Source organism: Xenopus laevis, chromosome 6L, assembly GCF_017654675.1.
Source record: "Xenopus laevis strain J_2021 chromosome 6L, Xenopus_laevis_v10.1, whole genome shotgun sequence".
Lineage (NCBI taxonomy): Eukaryota > Metazoa > Chordata > Amphibia > Anura > Pipidae > Xenopus > Xenopus laevis.
In genome coordinates, this window is record NC_054381.1 from 163,183,173 (window position 1) to 163,200,938 (window position 17,766).

At 45.2% G+C, this 17,766-nt stretch overlaps 1 protein-coding gene across 1 annotated transcript; it reads left to right on the forward strand.

The window, feature by feature from the left end:
• Positions 1-6,133: 6,133 nt before the first annotated feature.
• On the forward strand, positions 6,134-13,901 carry MGC86547 (protein). The gene is given in 5 exon segments (NM_001094137.1): positions 6,134-6,346; positions 9,535-10,120; positions 12,350-12,421; positions 12,641-12,790; positions 13,047-13,901. Coding segments are annotated over 4 exon segments (939 nt in total). The 5' UTR covers positions 6,134-6,346; positions 9,535-9,580; the 3' UTR covers positions 13,224-13,901.
• The last annotated feature ends 3,865 nt before the right edge of the window (positions 13,902-17,766 follow it).

Consider the following 17,766-nt stretch of genomic DNA (forward strand, 5'->3'; position numbering starts at 1 on the left):
CTGTGATTCATCTCTGCCCCACACCCCCAGTTCCCCAGTGCTCAGAGATCGGCCCATTCAGCAGTCACATTTCCTAATAAATATACAATGTGGGATGGGGGGGCTTTATCTCTCCTTAAACTGAATGAAATTCACTGCTTGGAACCCCCAATTCTGTCTTCTACCTGCCCCCGAGATGCTCACTTTATGCTCAACTGACATTCACTGCAGCCCTCCCACTCACTAGTGTATTTATTCACTCCCTAGTGAACTGGCAACTCACTAGTATATTTATTCACTCCCTAGTGTAACTGGCAACTCACTAGTATATTTATTCACTCCCTAGTGTAACTGGCAACTCACTAGTATATTTATTCACTCCCTAGTGTAACTGGTAACTCACTAGTGTATTTATTCACTCCCTAGTGAACTGGCAACTCACTAGTGTATTTATTCACTCCCTAGTGCAACTGGCAACTCACTAGTATATTTATTCACTCCCTAGTGAACTGGCAACTCACTAGTATATTTATTCACTCCCTAGTGCAACTGGCAACTCACTAGTATATTTATTCACTCCCTAGTGCAACTGGCAACTCACTAGTGTATTTATTCACTCCCTAGTGCAACTGGCAACTCACTAGTGTATTTATTCACTCCCTATTGCACTTTCCCACTCCCTGTTGTACTCATTCACTCCCTAGTACAACTCAGTAGGGCATTTATTCCCTCCCTAGTGCATGTGCCCACTCACTTTTGTACTTATTCACTCTTTATTGCACTTATTTGCTCCCTAGTGCAACTGCCAACTAGCTACTGCATTTATTCACTCCCTATTGCACTTATTCTCGCCCTAATGGAACTGCCAACTCACTGGTGCATTTATTCACTACCTAGTGCACCTGCCCAATCACTATTGTACTTATTCACTCCCTATTACACTTATATATGGATAGCAGGGAGCACCAACCATCAGTTTAGATATTGTGGTGTGCAGGGTCATATGGTATAGATATAAATAAAGGAACAGACAGAGATGACCCGTAACTTTGCACCACCCCACACAATATTTAACATTTGACAAGAGGTCTGTATACAAGAATAAATAAAACTTAACCTTTAATAAATTCCTTAAAAATGTCCAGAATTTAGTGCAAGATTAAAAATTGTTAGTAACAGGTTTGCAATTGACCAAATGGCGGGTCAGTATCGGCTCAAAAATTGTTGTAGCCGTGGCGTTTGGGTGTAAGTCAAAGAGGTGGGGGATCAAAAAAAACCCAGTATGTCCAGGTGAAACCACACCATATTAAACAACAAATTGAAGTGCCGGAAAAAGACAAGGGGTGCCGGGAGGCCACTCAATCAAAGACAACAATTCTCTATTGGTCCTTTCGCCCACCTGGGTGTCCCTTCCCACCAAGAAGATGCACCAAAATGGTACACAAAATTCCAGATAAACTGGTTACAGGAGGTATGATTCAATTAGCGCCAGCATTTCACCCGCCTGGGTGTCCTTCCCCACCAAGACCATGCACCAAATGGTACACAAAATTCCAGATAAACTGGTTACAGAAAGTATGTTTCCATTAGCGTCCGCATCCAGTAATTAATCAAAATGGTTGTGTGGCAAACACCAAAATGGTGAATGAAATTCCAGTTATCTGGTTAAATAATTAGCTTGAATGCAGCATAGAATCCCCGAGATCGATTCCCCAAACCAACTCTTTCACCCACTTTCAGCTGCCCACCCGTCCAGCATCAGAGAGGTCTTTTGTGCAAACCCTGCCTAACTAAATCTAAAAATGCGCCTGACGCGCGTTTCGCCCAGCATTCGCAGGGCTTTGTCAAAGGCAATGAATCAGGAGCCGCGTGGTGCTCATAGAAATAGATAGCGAGTGGCCGTTAGTGTTTTGAATGAACCAATGCGATCGTCGCAAATCACGTGGCTGATTTAGCCAACTTCTGATAGGCGCATACTCAATACCTGTCAATGCGCTCTTGTGGACATGATGCGCGATCGTTAATCACTCATCGACGCATCCTCAATACCTGTCAATGCGCTCTTATAGACATAGTGCGCGATCGTTACTCCTTCATCGGCGCACATTCCATTATTATCAATGCGCTCTTGTGGGTACAGCGTGCGGTCAGTCCTCGATAATACGCAATTACTCTAAAGTTGTAAATGTGCTTTTGCGGACATAATGCGCGATCGCTGTCATTCATATGAAAATGGGGATACGATGAGCTATGATTCCAATCACCAATATTATAATGCAATATGGAATCTTTGTTAACTGTTCTTCAATTGAATGTATGAGACGATAAATATGACAGGGTCACGATTTGTCTTAATGTTATTTGCAATGGGGAGTATATTCCATAATTGCGGATGTGATTTCCTGCAGTCAAAGTATGAGATAATACCGATTTGTTGCTAAATAAAACAAGCATGAATCTGTGGTAAAATGATTGATGTGACCTAATCTCTTTAAAGTATACAATGTATCAATGTGCCACTGATAAGATTCGTGGAAGTGTGATATGATTTCTGTCAAGCCTACATTGTAGCCATATCTACTGATAAATTAAATGAAAAGAGATAATAGCGTATCTGGTATGACTAACATGGAATATATGAACCGTATAACCATTAGAACGTATAACTAAATACTCATATAAACACGTTCATAGTAATGCTCTCATTTAGGCCCCCGGGCCCAAAGCATTCATAAGGAAGATCCATTCACTTTCTTTAGACAGTAAAGCTGTCTCTATATCTCCCCCTCTAATGCCCAAAGATACAAATGATAGACCCATTGCCTTCAAACCCACACTAGAATGATTGTGGTTTTCCCAGAAATGTCGGCTAACCGGTGGTAACTTCTTGTTTGCTCGTAATAAAGCTGGAGCATTGTCAATACTATTCACATGTTCCAAGAGTCTCTTTTTAAACATTCGGTTGGTTTTCCCGATGTATATCCTCTCACATGGACATGATAGCATATATATTATGTTCTCAGTATTACATGAGAACCTATGTGTAATATAATGCTTATTACCAAATCTGTCCGTGACAAAACTGTTGTTGTGTATATATTTACATCCTTTGCATTTGCCACAGGGAAATGTACCCTTGGATGTATTGTGTTTGGGTTTGGAAAAATGGCTTCTGACCAGGCGGTCTTTGAGATTGGGTGCTCGACGACAACATGTCAATGGACGAGGACCTAACATTGGAGACAAAACAGGATCTGTATGTAGTATATACCAATGTTTCTTAAGGACAGCATCGATCGCAGGCCATTGTTTGCAATATGTGCCAACAAAACGAATAGGTTGTGCACTAACATCCCCCTGTCTTCGTCTGTAGACCAGCAACGTATCCCTAGGGGTCTTCATTGCCCTGGTATAGGCTTTATGAATTATATTGGTAGGGTAACCCCTATGTTTAAGTCGTGCAGTGAGTTCTGTAGCTCGAGTTCTAAATAGTTTATCATCAGAGCAATTGCGACGTAATCGGAGGAATTCACCCACCGGGATTCCCCTCTTGGTCGCAACCGGGTGGTGGCTCTGAAAATGTAAAATCGAATTCGTGGCTGTGGTTTTGCGAAAAAGATCCGTCTCTATGTTACCATTATCGGTAATCGAGATGGTGATATCCAAAAAATCCATGTTACTCAGACTTATATTGTGTGTAAGTCTGATATTGAGAAGATTAGTATTGAGATGTTCAAGGAAGTCCTTAAGATCTTCTGCAGTGCCGTTCCAGAAAAAAAACAGGTCATCAATATAGCGATACCAATACGCAATGAACTGTGTATAGTGTGCCATTTGATCACCAAATACCCAGTTGGCCTCCCACCAGCCCATGAAAAGATTGGCATATGTGGGAGCAAAGGCTGCTCCCATGGCGACCCCTCTGACTTGTAGATAATACTTATCATTAAATACAAAGAAATTGTGGTTCAGGCAAAAATCTATGAGATCTGACATGAAGTCAATGTATTGGGGATCCCAATTACTTTCTGTCTCCATAAAATATCGTATGGCTTGTAGGCCATGTTTATGGGAGATGGAGGAGTATAGGGATTCTACATCACAACTGACCACATATGTTCCTTTGTCCACCCTAATTTCTGATAATTTGAGGAGCAAATCACCAGTGTCCTTTATATATGAGGGAAGTGAGGTCACAAATCTCCGTAATTTTGTGTCAATGTATTTGCTTGCCTGTTCACAGATGTTACCATTGCTCGATACAATGGGGCGGCCAGGGGGTTTATGTAGATTTTTATGGATTTTAGGTAACATATAAAAAGTTGGAATAACTGATATAGTATTGTGTAGTGCCTTGGATTCACCCTTGCTTAGTACTCCAGTTTGTAAACCCTCCTTAATCAAGTTATTATATAACAGTCTGAAACGAACCGTCGGATCACTATTGTACTTATTCACTCCCTATTACACTTATTTGCTCCCTAAAGCAACTGCTAACTTACTAGTACATTTATTTGCTTACTAGTGTAACTGTCAACTCACCAGTGCATTTATTCACTACCTAGTGCACCTGCCCAATCACTATTGTACTTATTCACTCCCTATTACACTTATTTGCTCCCTAAAGCAACTGCTAACTTACTAGTACATTTATTTGCTTACTAGTGTAACTGTCAACTCACCAGTGCATTTATTTACTCCCTTGTGCACTTGCCCACTCACTATTATACTTATTAACTCCCTAGTACAACTGCCAACTCACTAGTGCATTTATTCACTCCCTACTGCACTGGCCCACTCACAATTGCACTTATTTACTCACAATTGCACTTATTTACTCACTATAGCACTTATTTGCTCCCTAGAGCATCTGTCAACTCACTAGTGCATTTATTCACTCCTTAGTGCACTTGCCCACTCACTGTTGTACTTATTCACTTCCTAGTACAACTGCTAACTCATTACTGTATTTATTCACTTCCTAGTGCACTTGCCCACTCAGAATCACACTTATTCACTCCTTATTGCACTTATTTGCTCCATAGTGCAACTGACAACTAATTTGTGCAGTTTATTTTCTCCCTATTGCACTTATTAGCTCCCTAGTACAACTGCCCTCTCACTAATGCACATATTCACTTGCACTTATTCAGCTCCATTCAAGTGATTTGCTCACTCCTTAGGGATAAAGTGATTGATGGTTTTTAGTACATAAGCTGAAGCAAACACTAAAGGCACAAACACTATTCTATAAGGGAAGTGAATATAAACAGCATTTGTTTTTTCTCTTAAGGAATTAAAATATTTGCATCATTATTAGGTTAGGTTAGAAATTTGCCTATTTTACCATTTTAGGGTACACACACTGGGTAGCAATTTGTATTCCAAGTTGGAAAAGTACATAACATCAGTTCAACTTGCCCTTTAATGAGACACTTAGAATAACATGCTGGCTTGTAGTTCCTTTAATCTGATCCCTCACTGGAGTTTGTGTTTATGTTCAGCAGTCTCTGGGTACAGTGTCAGCTCTACAGGCTCCCGTTTCTCCGCTGGAGCCAAATGCACACAGAACATTCCCAGTTCCACGGATACAAAGTATCAGTAACCCATTACTGGCCAGTAGCGGCACCTGCAAGGAATACAAAGTATCAGTAACCCATAACTGGCCAGTAGCGGCACCTACAAGGAATAGAAAGTATCAGTAACCCATTACTGGCCAGTAGCGGCACCTGCAAGGGATACTAAGTATCAGTAACCCATTACTGGCCAGTGGTGGCACCTGCAAGGGATACAGACAGTACAAGTTAAGCAGGGCCAGGGAGTTATGGGTAATGAGTGGCCCTCAGTGGAGTTAGAGGCCCATCTTATAAATCTCTGAATAGTTGGTCACCCCCCCCCAGTCAGTGAGAAGAATTTCCCAGGCTTTAGTGCCCAACTCAGGGTGACTCTAATAGTACAATAAATGTCCCTGCCCCCAGGAGCTTACAGCCGATTACAACCTGGGAATCCTTTAGTGACAGTGCCTCCCCCACCTCCCTCTCCTCCCCCTCCACTCCCATTACTCCCATCACTCCCATCACTCCAGCAGGGCTAGTGAAAGAGATGGGAGAACAATACGGAATCCCGCCGGATTCACTCATGGAGCAGCAGGAAACTTTATCTGTGGAGCAAGAAGGAGCCTTGGGCTGATCCCGGGATACACCGCTTCTCTGGCCGAGACTTTTCCGACACCCACCATGAACCAAATGGACTCTCTGTGCAGCGGGGGGCAGAGTGGAGCCCCAGAGAGCATGCTGGGAAGATGTCGCATGTAGTGGAACAGGTGCATTGGGCCATTTGGAAGAAGCATGTGGAGCAGCCTTGGATGGTAAGAGAACTACTCTCTGACCCTTATATACACTTATATCCTTATATATCACTATGCTGTATGTGTCTGACCCTTATATACAGCTGCTCACTATTCTGGATGTGTCTTGAGATCAGTTGTCTGTCTGTCTGTCTGTGGGATGGTTGTCTGACATTAATTTGGCAGGTTGTTTTAGTGACTGAGATGCCCAAATGAACCTACAAATCTTTTGCTTTTGGTCAGAACCATCAGTTGTTCTAGTGGGACCAGACTAAGATAAAACTGATTGACTGCTCAGTGGCCAAACATATAGATATGAGGGATGTGGGTCGGGATTGGCAGGGCACCATATACATCTCAATAATGATACGATGTCATTGGCACGGCTATGGGCAGCCTTAGGCAGTGAGGGTGATGCCAGTTAGAATGGTACCCTGACATGTATCCAATGAGCTGAACAGTTGGACATGGGGCAAATAGATTTCCCTCTTTTACTTATTCATGTGCCAGTCCATGTGCCAAGAAGGGGCATCAGAACTACACCTACTGCCTGGCACACGGCTTTCCTGACTACTGAGACTGAGACAATTGGGGCCTCTGGGTAAATTTCCCATAAACCACTTCCCCAGGGAGACAGCACTTTAATAGGGGCAATTTATCACGTTTGGTACCCAGGTGGCACAATGCACAAAACGCTGATGTCCCTGTGACAAGTGACAAATCTGTTGCCAGTGATTGATGGGCCGGTGCCAGTTCTTGCCGGAGCCCAAACGTCACAGATGTGTTTGCTCAAGCGCTCGGCGTCTGCCCAGGAATGCCCATAATGTGCCCATACTGGAACGCCAGCCATTGTCTCTCTCACAGACAGATGGTTCCTTTCTCTTCCCTTTCCCTTTACTGGAACTAACGGCACTCGGCTCACCCACAAAGGGAGCAGCTGCCAGGCTGGGGGTCCCCCCTTTATTATTTTCTCATTGCCATTCTGTGCTAATTAATGAGTTGCTGACAGCCGGGGGCTCTTGTTGAACATGTGGCGCTTTATGGGGTGCGTGTTGCTACTTTATCTGCAATCAGTGCTGCTATAGGCACAATATGGTGCCACATGGGGGGAACACCCCCATCCATTTTATTATTCCCTTCTTCATAAACAAATGGGGGTATATGGAGAGGGGGCCTTAATTGAGTAGCCCACCCCTTTATCCATAACTGGGAATCTCTTTACCTAATTCTACTGAACCCCACTACCTTGTACTGAACCCCATAACTTTGTTATGAGCTAACAGGATTCAGCCTGAAGGTCAGTTAAGGGAGATTTGGGGTGAGTGCTTATTTGTACCCTGGGTACCCCTGGAACTATAGCAGGGTGACTGTTACCCCAATGTTTCTATATATCTGTAACCTTGTTATGAGCTAAGGGGGCCCAGTCTGAAGGTCAGTTAGGGGGAGATTTGGGGTGAGTGTTTATTTGTACCCTGGGTACCCCTGGAACTATAGCAGGGTGACACCCCAATGTTTCTATATATCTGTAACCTTGTTATGAGCTAAGGGGGCCCAGTCTGAAGGTCAGTTAGGGGGAGATTTGGGGTGAGTGTTTATTTGTACCCTGGGGACCCCTGGAACTATAGCAGGGTGACACCCCAATGTTTCTGTATCTGTAACCTTATGAGCTAAGGGAGCCCAGTCTGAAGGTCAGTTAGGGGGAGATTTGGGGTGAGTGCTTATTTGTACCCTGGGTACCCCTGGAACTATAGCAGGGTGACACCCCAATGCTTCTATATATCTGTAACCTTGTTATGAGCTAAGGGGGCCCAGTCTGAAGGCCAGTTAGGGGGAGATTTGCGGTGAGTGCTTATTTGTACCCTGGGTACCCCTGGAACTATAGCAGGATGACACCCCAATGCTTCTATATATCTGTAACCTTGTTATGAGCTAAGGGGGCCCAGTCTGAAGGTCAGTTAGGGGGAGATTTGGGGTGAGTGCTTATTTGTACCCTGGGTACCCCTGGAACTATAGCAGGGTGACACCCCAATGTTTCTATATATCTGTAACCTTGTTATGAGCTAAGGGGGCCCAGTCTGAAGGTCAGTTGGGGGGAGATTTGGGGTGAGTGTTTATTTGTACCCTGGGTACCCCTGGAACTATAGCAGGGTGACTGTTACCCCAATGTTTCTATATATCTGTAACCTTGTTATGAGCTAAGGAGGCCCAGTTAAGGGAGATTTGGGGTGAGTGCTTATTTGTGTCCTGGGTACCCCTGGAACTAGGGAGAACAGATGCATTTATATATATATATGTGGGATATTTAGCATGGTGTCCGGGTGCCAGTTACTCGTAGCTTGTGTCTAATTAAGTCCAGGATGTTTTTGCCTGGGGGACATAGAGAAGGGGGTCGCTGGCAGAACAAGGTTAATCCTGATGTGCTCAGTGGGGGCAGAATTTGATTATTTAGGCCCAGTGGGCTTTTAGCTGGAGAGAGTTTGCTGGAGGACCAACTGCCTCGGCTCCTCACTTGAGACGTCTAATCCGACGACCTACTGACCAGATAATCCTCAGACAAAAGCCTGGCACGGCCGGGAGAGCTCAGCAGCCACAGATTGAGATGTTGTGGTGAGACGAGAGTTTGGGGGATTTTGCTCAGGACAAATCTATGATTAGTGGTGTCAGGGAGTTTTTGTGGGGCCCCAGTTTTTCTTCAGTCCAACTCCCAGCAGCCCCATATCATCGGCACAATAGATATCTCTTATCCTGATACACCTTTTGGCTCGTGTGGCTCCAGAAAATGTGGGGCCACAGGTTTAAACTGAGTTCCCTGATCACAGGGATTGGGAAAAACATATTGATTGATTGTGCTTTAAAAAAGATGAGTTTTTCCATTAAAATAAGGCATTTTTAATATAAGCGTGGGACACTCAAGGCTGAGCAACTCGTAGCCCTCCTGTGTTTATCTGCAACGTCCAGTGTCCTATTCAAATTGGGAGGGGATTATACAAACCATGGGAACTTGGGAAGGAGGAGAAGTTTCTGCTGATTGTGGCACATTTTCTAGGCCAGAAGCTCTTCTTCAGGATGATGGTTCCTAAGGTTGAACTTACCTTCCAGCTTATGTTGCTGCTCCTCTTTGCATGAACTTCATACTCATCTTGTGCTTCTGTATGTGCAGGTTCCCCCATGTCTGCTCCTACTAACAGACCATGGTTTCTCTTTTCCAGGCTGGTATGTCAAGGCTTCATGTGTGAGGTGTCTCTATAACCTACTATGGGCAATTCGGTGAGCAGACCCAGCTGTCTGGGGGAGAAGAGTTGCAAGTCCGAGCGTTTCCTGAAGGAATGTTGTGTGAAGAAGGAATCCATAGTGGACACAGAGGGGCCCAGGAACAATGCAGAGCCCAGCACAGTGCCCTCCGAGAAGAAGCAAAATGATCTGGTGATTGAGAAAGAGCTGAACGTTAGCCCAGTGTCCTGCAAAGGCCGACTGAATGAGCCCCTCCCAAAGCAGAACAACTCAGAGGCCAATGTCCAAAATGGGTCGCTTAAAAGTGGGACCCCCAGATCCACTCCAGATCATATGGATAAAGTCTGGACGCCACAGAGGGGGACCCTACAGAGAGCCTCTGGGAGCAGCTGGTCATGGAAGCCTTTTTCCTCCAGGGAGGTGACAGAAGTTACAGAAGTAACAGAGACAATTGTCACAGAGATTGTGGAGGTGACACAGTACCCGTCGGGAGACAAGAGTGGAGAACCCATAGTTACCAGGACGGTGAAAGTTCTCACTGGGTGTGCTGGAGAGTTGGCTGAGGTTATTATCTGTGCCACGTAGGATACAGTTGCCCTGGGGGCAAATTGCAAATTGTTCTCCCATTCTTTCTTCAGAAACGCTTCAACCAAGGGACAAGAAGGCACCTCTATTCCTACCACGTAATGGCTACACGACTGAATAACCCACCTAACCCACTAAATGACCCACCATGTAATGACTTCTGTAAACGTGAATGTTCCCTCTAACCAATCACAATAAGACCACACGAGAGAATGTCCCATTGATCTACCATATCAATAACGTAAAGAAAAAGGCCCTTTAATCCACCCTATAATTACCATGTAGATACCACATGAAACATTGAACCTCTAACCTTATGACCACAATATCCCTGTAACTCACTACATAATGTCTGAAAGATGTCTAAAACCCAACAAGTACTGTCTACAAGAGAGAATTTCTCTTTTATACTCCTGCTCTGGTGTCCCACCTAAATTCCTTAACCCACTCACAGCTCATGATCCGGTGTCCCACCTAAATTCCTCAACCCATGAACAGCTCAGGTTCTGGTGTCCCACCTAAATTCCTTAACCCACTAACATTTCAGTATCTGGTGTCCCATCTAAATTCCTCAACCCACGAACAGCTCAGGATCTGGCGTCCTACCTAAATCCCTCAACCCATGAACAGCTCAGGATCTGGTGCCCCACCTAAATTCCTTAACCCACTAACAGCTCAGGATCTGGTGTCCCACCTAAATTCCTTAACCCACGAACAGCTCAGTATCTGGTGTCCCATCTAAATTCCTCAACCCACAAACAGCTCAGGATCTGGTGTCCCACCTAAATTCCTCAACCCATGAACATCTCAGGATCTGGTGTCCCACCTAAATTCCTCAACCCACGAACAGCTCAGGATCTGGTGTCCCACCAATAATGAAATCTGACCTTTAAGTTGGGGGTGGTTCTTTACTGAGAAAAACATGTTGGTAGTGAATGTACAACATTATATTCCTTTAGAGGAGGAAATGTCATTCCCCATCAATCCCTCCCGAGATACTAACACTCTTGAGGCCAACGTCCTGTCCAAGATGTCTTCAGAACTTCTCCATTCTCTCTCTCTCTCTCTCTCTCTCTCTCTCTCTCTCTCTCTCTCTCTCTCTCATTCTTATCGACGTGTTTCTCTAATCAACGGAGATAGGAGAATAGATCCACCCACCCCTCAACTTCTTCTGCAACAGCTGAGCAGGTGCCCCTCCCCCCATTATTAAAGAATTATACAAAAAGGAAATGAATTAACCAGTTTTAGGAACTGTCAGTAAACTGTGTCTGTGTGTCTGTCTGTAATGCCCTGCTCTGTCCCAACTTCCCACCCACTGACCCACCACATCCCGTCTCCAGGGGTGTCACCTGTATGGGGGGAGGGGCAAACTTGTGTACCAGTGTTTTTGAGGTCACAAAAGGAATGTTATATTTATAGAATGAGAAGTGAAAGGAATGGGGACATCAAATCTGTTCATCATCATCATCATCATCATCATCATCTTCTTCATCATCTATAAATCATTTCTCTGAACACAAATCAGACTTACCCTCCAGGTCTCAGGCTGTGGCCCTTTCTGACATACGGGCAGCACTGGGCACAAAGCCTGAGCAGATGCCTCTGTACCTGGGGGCAAGATCTAAACTGAATCAATATGAGAGTGAATATTTCTCATGGGGGGTGGAATAAATACAGGGGGGCATGTGGGTAACAAAGCTGACAGTCAGTGCCCTGAGCAGCAGAGATTGGAAAGGTGGCACTTGCTCTGCCAGCTCAGGGGGTAGCGCCAGGCTGGAGGGAAGGATTAATTAAAGGGGAAGTTCCTAATGAAAGGAATGTTACTGTGTTACACAAGTATTGGACACATCTTGGCATTTCATCTGGGAATATCCGTTCCTATTCTGACTGATGCAAATGAGCAGCTGAAAATGATCAAATATTTCTCACCAGTGCACAAAGAGTTAAACATCATCTTCCACCCCGTGGAGTTGGGGAACTCAGGTCTAGTATCCCATAGCAACCACTCAGCAGGTAGCATTTACTGTTTGTAAACTATAGTTGCTATGGGTTACTAGACCTGGGCTAATTCTGAACCTTCTATTCCATGACCCCCTTTGACTCCTGTTCTTTCCTCGCGGTGCAATTCATTGAATCACTTGTGCAAAGCGTCTGCTCACTAGTGAGTGTAAGAGACCATGTGACACCATTGCACATTTCTTTCTCTAGGTCCAAACGTGCCAAGAAGCACAGACTGAGTCTCAGTACCAAATGGGCCAATGGGATCCCTTCTGCAGATCAGTAAGTATCCAATCACCATCATCCAATTATGTTCTAGCAGGTTCCACCAAAGGGAGGGGCTTATAGTCTGACCCTGGATCCCATAATATACCTGGAAAGAGAGAAGTAGTTTGGGGAGTTGGGTATAAAGGAGTGTGGGGATTGGCCCATGAATAGGCCCAGATCATCGATGGACCAATGACAGCCCTTGTATTAATTCCATTTGAATCTGTTCTACAGGTGGCCCCACGGGCCCTCACATCACAGGAGCCACCGGAGCCCATAGAGACTGTACTGAACTGGGTGTCTGATATGGAGGAACTGACTGAGGCCCAGAAGCCCCCGTCCTCTGAGACAAAGGTGCTAAAGGCCCAACTGCAGGAACAGAAGGTGAGAGGTGGGGGCACAGTATGTGACATTAGAATTAATAACGTTACCATAGAAACTGAACCCACAAACTCTGGGAGCCCCTGATCTCTCCTGTCTCATCACATCTCTGGGATATCAGTGCCCCAGATCCATTACATAATGCTATGCGCTGAGGCTCATGGGAAGGGGAGCCCCAGATCTGTAACTACCCCCCCCATGCTATGAATGTTCTGTTGCCATTGGATACAATGAGCTGAGTTGGACCCGTGTGTTGCAGCTGCTGCAGAGGCTTCTGGGAGAGAGGAGGCCGAGGATTGAGCGACTCCTGCAGGACAGCAATGCGCCCAATCGGCCTCTCCCCATACAGGGTGCAGGGCAGCAGGATCATGGGAGTCCCCTGGCCACCCTACAGGATCGATGGGAGACCCTTCTAGAGAGAGCAGAGGCAAGGTAAGTGACCCGCTCCACTTTACTCTCACCAGTGCCCCCCGACCCTGGGGCCAGTCAGGGAAAGACAAGAGATTCCATAATCTGCTCATGAGACCAGTTTCTAAAGGGTTAATCAAATCTGCCGAGTTCAGCACATTGGATTATTCACCCTGTTATAGTTCCACGTCTTTAACAACCTAATCCTCTAACGAGCCAATAAAGTGACGGCCAGCTGTCACTTTTCTCTTAACCCCACACCATCTCCAGTAACCCCTGTGCCTGGGATAGAGACAGACACTAATTCTGAATCACTCATTCCCCCTCTCATGGTACGGAATCCCTGACTGTCCTTACAGCAAAGAACCACTTCCTATGCTGATGGTGAGATCTCCTTTCCTCCCCACCAATGAATCACTCATTCCCCCCCCCTCTCTTGGTAGGGAATCCCATAACCTGACTGTCCTTACAGTAAAGAACCCCTTCCTATGCTGATGGTGAGATCTCCTTTCCTCCCCACCAATGAATCACTCATTCCCCCTCTCTTGGTAGGGAATCCCATAACCTGACTGTCCTTACAGTAAAGAACCCCTTCCTATGCTGATGGTGAGATCTCCTTTCCTCCCCACCAATGAATCACTCATTCCCCTCTCTTGGTAGGGAATCCCATAACCTGACTGTCCTTACAGTAAAGAACCCCTTCCTATGCTGATGGTGAGATCTCCTTTCCTCCCCACCAATGAATCACTCATTCCCCTCTCTTGGTAGGGAATCCCATAACCTGACTGTCCTTACAGTAAAGAACCCCTTCCTATGCTGATGGTGAGATCTCCTTTCCTCCCCACCAATGAATCACTCATTCCCCTCTCTTCGTAGGGAATCCCATAACCTGACTGTCCTTAATAGCTATGATTGGTATAATAATGAGCCATATTACAATGTAAAATTGGTGTTAATTATAAAGTTCCACTGGGGACACTTTGTTGTCTTTCAAGGCACCGCCAGTTGGAGAGAATCACTCCCGTAGCTCACCAGTTCCAGCAGTTACTTGATGCTTTTCAGGACTGGGTTGGTGCCACAGAGATGAGACTGGCAGAACTATGGCGTGCAACAGGGTCTATGGGCCAGATTGAGAAGGCCCATGAAGATGTTCAGGTATCCCACTGCTGTGCTAATGGGGGCCATGTCAGTATTTAATGTGTACATGTGGACAGCCTACAATATTGGGTTGGGAAGATGCTTTCCCTGCTATAGATCAAGATTCCATGGGAGGAGGTGGTTGTGCATCCCCACTACTTCCTATTCATAGGAGATGGGAGGACATTGGAACTAAGACAGCTGCCATCTTTCTTTTCAGCACTTATTTCTAGTTTTCTAGTTCCAGCACTCATGGTGCCACAATATAATCTGCCTGTTATATAATGAGTCTTTGGTCATCGCTTTTGTTCCAGATTCTGTGCCAGGAAGTCCAGTCCAAGCCGGGGGAGCTTGAGGGAGTTCTGGAGAAGGGACAGATGTTACTGGAACTGGTGTCAGGTAAGGGCATTCCTTTCAGCAGGGCAATTACCGTCTTAGCTCTGCACTCTCTCATCATTAGGGAATGTATAGGAACATGTATATTTAGGGGGTTGGGACATTCTCATTAGAGAAGATTTCCCTTTATATTAAAAGTTGGGCAGGTGCTGAGTAGGAGCCAGGCTGGGATTGGCACTGAGTAGTGATTAGATGCTCCGGCTAATGTCCATTCCAGGTGAGGAGGCCCAGCTTACCCAGGAGAAGATGGACACCCTGAGGGTGAGGTATGTGATAATAGCACAAAGTGCTGTGGATATTCGCCAGAGGCTGGAGCAGACCTTGGAAGCCACATCGAGGCTTGATCCATCCCAGGAAGATGTGTCAATCTGGCTGGGGCGTATGGAGAAGCTGGTGGCCTCTGTAAGCTCTGAGGGAGCTGAACGAATCCAACTCAGCACCAATGATGAGGAAAAGGTAAAACAATAAACAATCTCATATTCCCAATGCTTACAATATAGTCTTATTGTGTAGGAATGTACAACGCACAGAAGGTTTGGATTTAGGTGGGTCACAACTGAACCCAAAGTGCATGAATTTTGTTAGTCAATCCATGGCCTGATACCAGTACCAGACGGGGAGGGGAGCGGGTACCATAAAGCTTTTATGGATGATTAATTCTCTATGTTGTGTTCTAGCTGGAGCAGGTGACCCTGTCAGAACTCACTCACCTTTCCAAAACTGAGGGGCGTCTCGGGGAGCTCAGCTGCCTCTCACTGGATATGGAGGCCATAGAGTCACAGCTGAGGGAACATAAGGTAAAGATTAAATACAGGTCCTATGATTAACCTGTTTTTGGTCCAGTGTTTTACTAGTACATTTATTTTTTGGGGGAAAATTTACTTTTAGTACCTTTTCTGGACATAAAAATGTTGAGTTGTGTGTGCTGTTGTGGGTTTGCTGTTTTAACTGTGTAACTGGAACCACATGGGGCCAAGCAATGGGCAGCCTTTCATTCTTCTCAATCTGCTCTGAAGTCTAATGGTGCTCATGTGTCCCTCAGAGAACAAGCCTTGTCAGTCCCATAGCTATAGAGCTGCAATGAGTATAAGGTTTGATCCTTTTGCCTTGGGAATTGGGTGCTGGGTTTATGTTGCAGGTGGCTGGTCAGAGCTGAAACAAGCCGGTACCTTCAGTCCCAGTCCAGCCGGCAAACATAGAACCGCAAAAGGAGCCTCTCAGCATTCAGCCGGAAATCTATTTCTGGCTCTGTTCCTCTGGCACTCAGCCTGGCCTCCTTTTGTTCACTTACTAGTTGTCCTGGTTATCTCTTGGAATCTAATTGCTTGTTGTCTTACCATTTGACCTTATTTAGTTAGATGGTGCCCGGGATGTGCTTGTGTTACACTGATCGATTGGATCTCTGGATACTTTCCCACGCTTTATTTGACTGTCCATTGTTTAGACCATCCCATTAAACTTACAGCTTTCCACCTGTTCTCATGTGCCCATCCCACCCCACTGGCTCCCAGTGTCCATATCAGCTGGAAAGGTCTCATAGGTGGCCATTCCCTGTTGAGATAACGGCCCATTCTGGAACTGTTCTCTGGTTAGTTCTGTGGCCAACTGAATACTTGGGTTGGTGGTTTCTTTACAATGCAAGCAGTTTTTCATTTTTGTATGCGAGTCCCCAAAAGGTCCCAAGGTCAGAAATTTAGGTCTGCAATCCAAAATGGTGTTTGAATTAATATTATGATACGGTAGGTATCAGAATTCCACAAGGAGTTTCTAATAAAAGAGATGCAAGTATTTTATGTAGAATAGTAAGTGAATGGTATGATCAAGTCTTCTTGGATTAAAGGGAGGAATATGGTTCTGGCCAGTTGGTAACTGGGTTAATTTTGGTCTGAGTAAAATGTTACAACAGGGAGGTATCCTCTGTCTCGAAGGTGTTGAGGGTGTGCAGATTTCTAACTGGGTGCAAGGTAAGGGTCCTGAAAGCCTTGGTTTCTCAATGTTCTACACCTAACATTCTGCCCCCCCCCATTACAGCTACTGGCAATGGACATCCTACAGCACAGGGGGATCCTTGAGAGGCTGCTCTGTATCTCTGAAACACTGTTGACCCTCTGCCCAGATCTTACCCAGGAACGGCTAAAGGTGAGTGGTGGGGTCTCTCATTAATGTTGGTTTTCAAGTTACCCTGGGTTCTCATCCCATCACCTGCTTCTTCTGGGTCATGATTTCTCTCTGTGATATTCCGTCCTCAAGAGACTGCCTGCTGTAACCATGGCACCTTCTCAGATAGGCAAGAGTTTCATTCCAGATGCTCAGTCTGAACCTGGAGGGGAAATCCCAGTGGGAGGTCAAAATTCTGTTATATATTCATATATTTTATGGAGGAGAATGTCCCAGTGATGGCTGTGTGGTGATTATAACTGATCTCTGTCTTGCTGTTATAATCAAACTTGTCCCAATCTCAGGGTCACTTAATGTCACTAAGGGAGCTGTACCCCAGAATTGTGGCTTTGGGGGCCACACCACCAGCTTGCCTTGAGCATTCCCTTTCACTTCTCACCCAATTCTCGGAAGCAGAGGAGGAACTGTTGCCTTGGATGCAGGAGATGGAGACGGCAGTGGCTCAGCTACACAATATGGAAGTCACTGATACAGATTTTAGGGGGCAACAAGAGCAGCTCCAGGTGAGCAGCGATATCTTCTACTTGGACTCCCCAAATAAAGTCTTCTGTTTGCCCTGTATCAATACATGTAGAAACTGTAAAAAACGGTTAATACATTTAGCCCAAATTAGATTTTGTTTATAACAAACTAAAAATGATTCTCTTTTATACAAACTAGAAAAATTAAGTTTGAGCTGTAGTAAATGCAATGAAATTTGGGTTGAAAGTTGTGATATAAGTACACATCCCAGCACTTGCCAACAGCCTTTGAGCTGAAGAACCATAATCCTGGAAGGACTTCTTCATATAAAGTGACAGCACAACATCTGTTTTACTCGGGTCACTATGGCAATTAGACCCACCCACGAGGAACAGCTA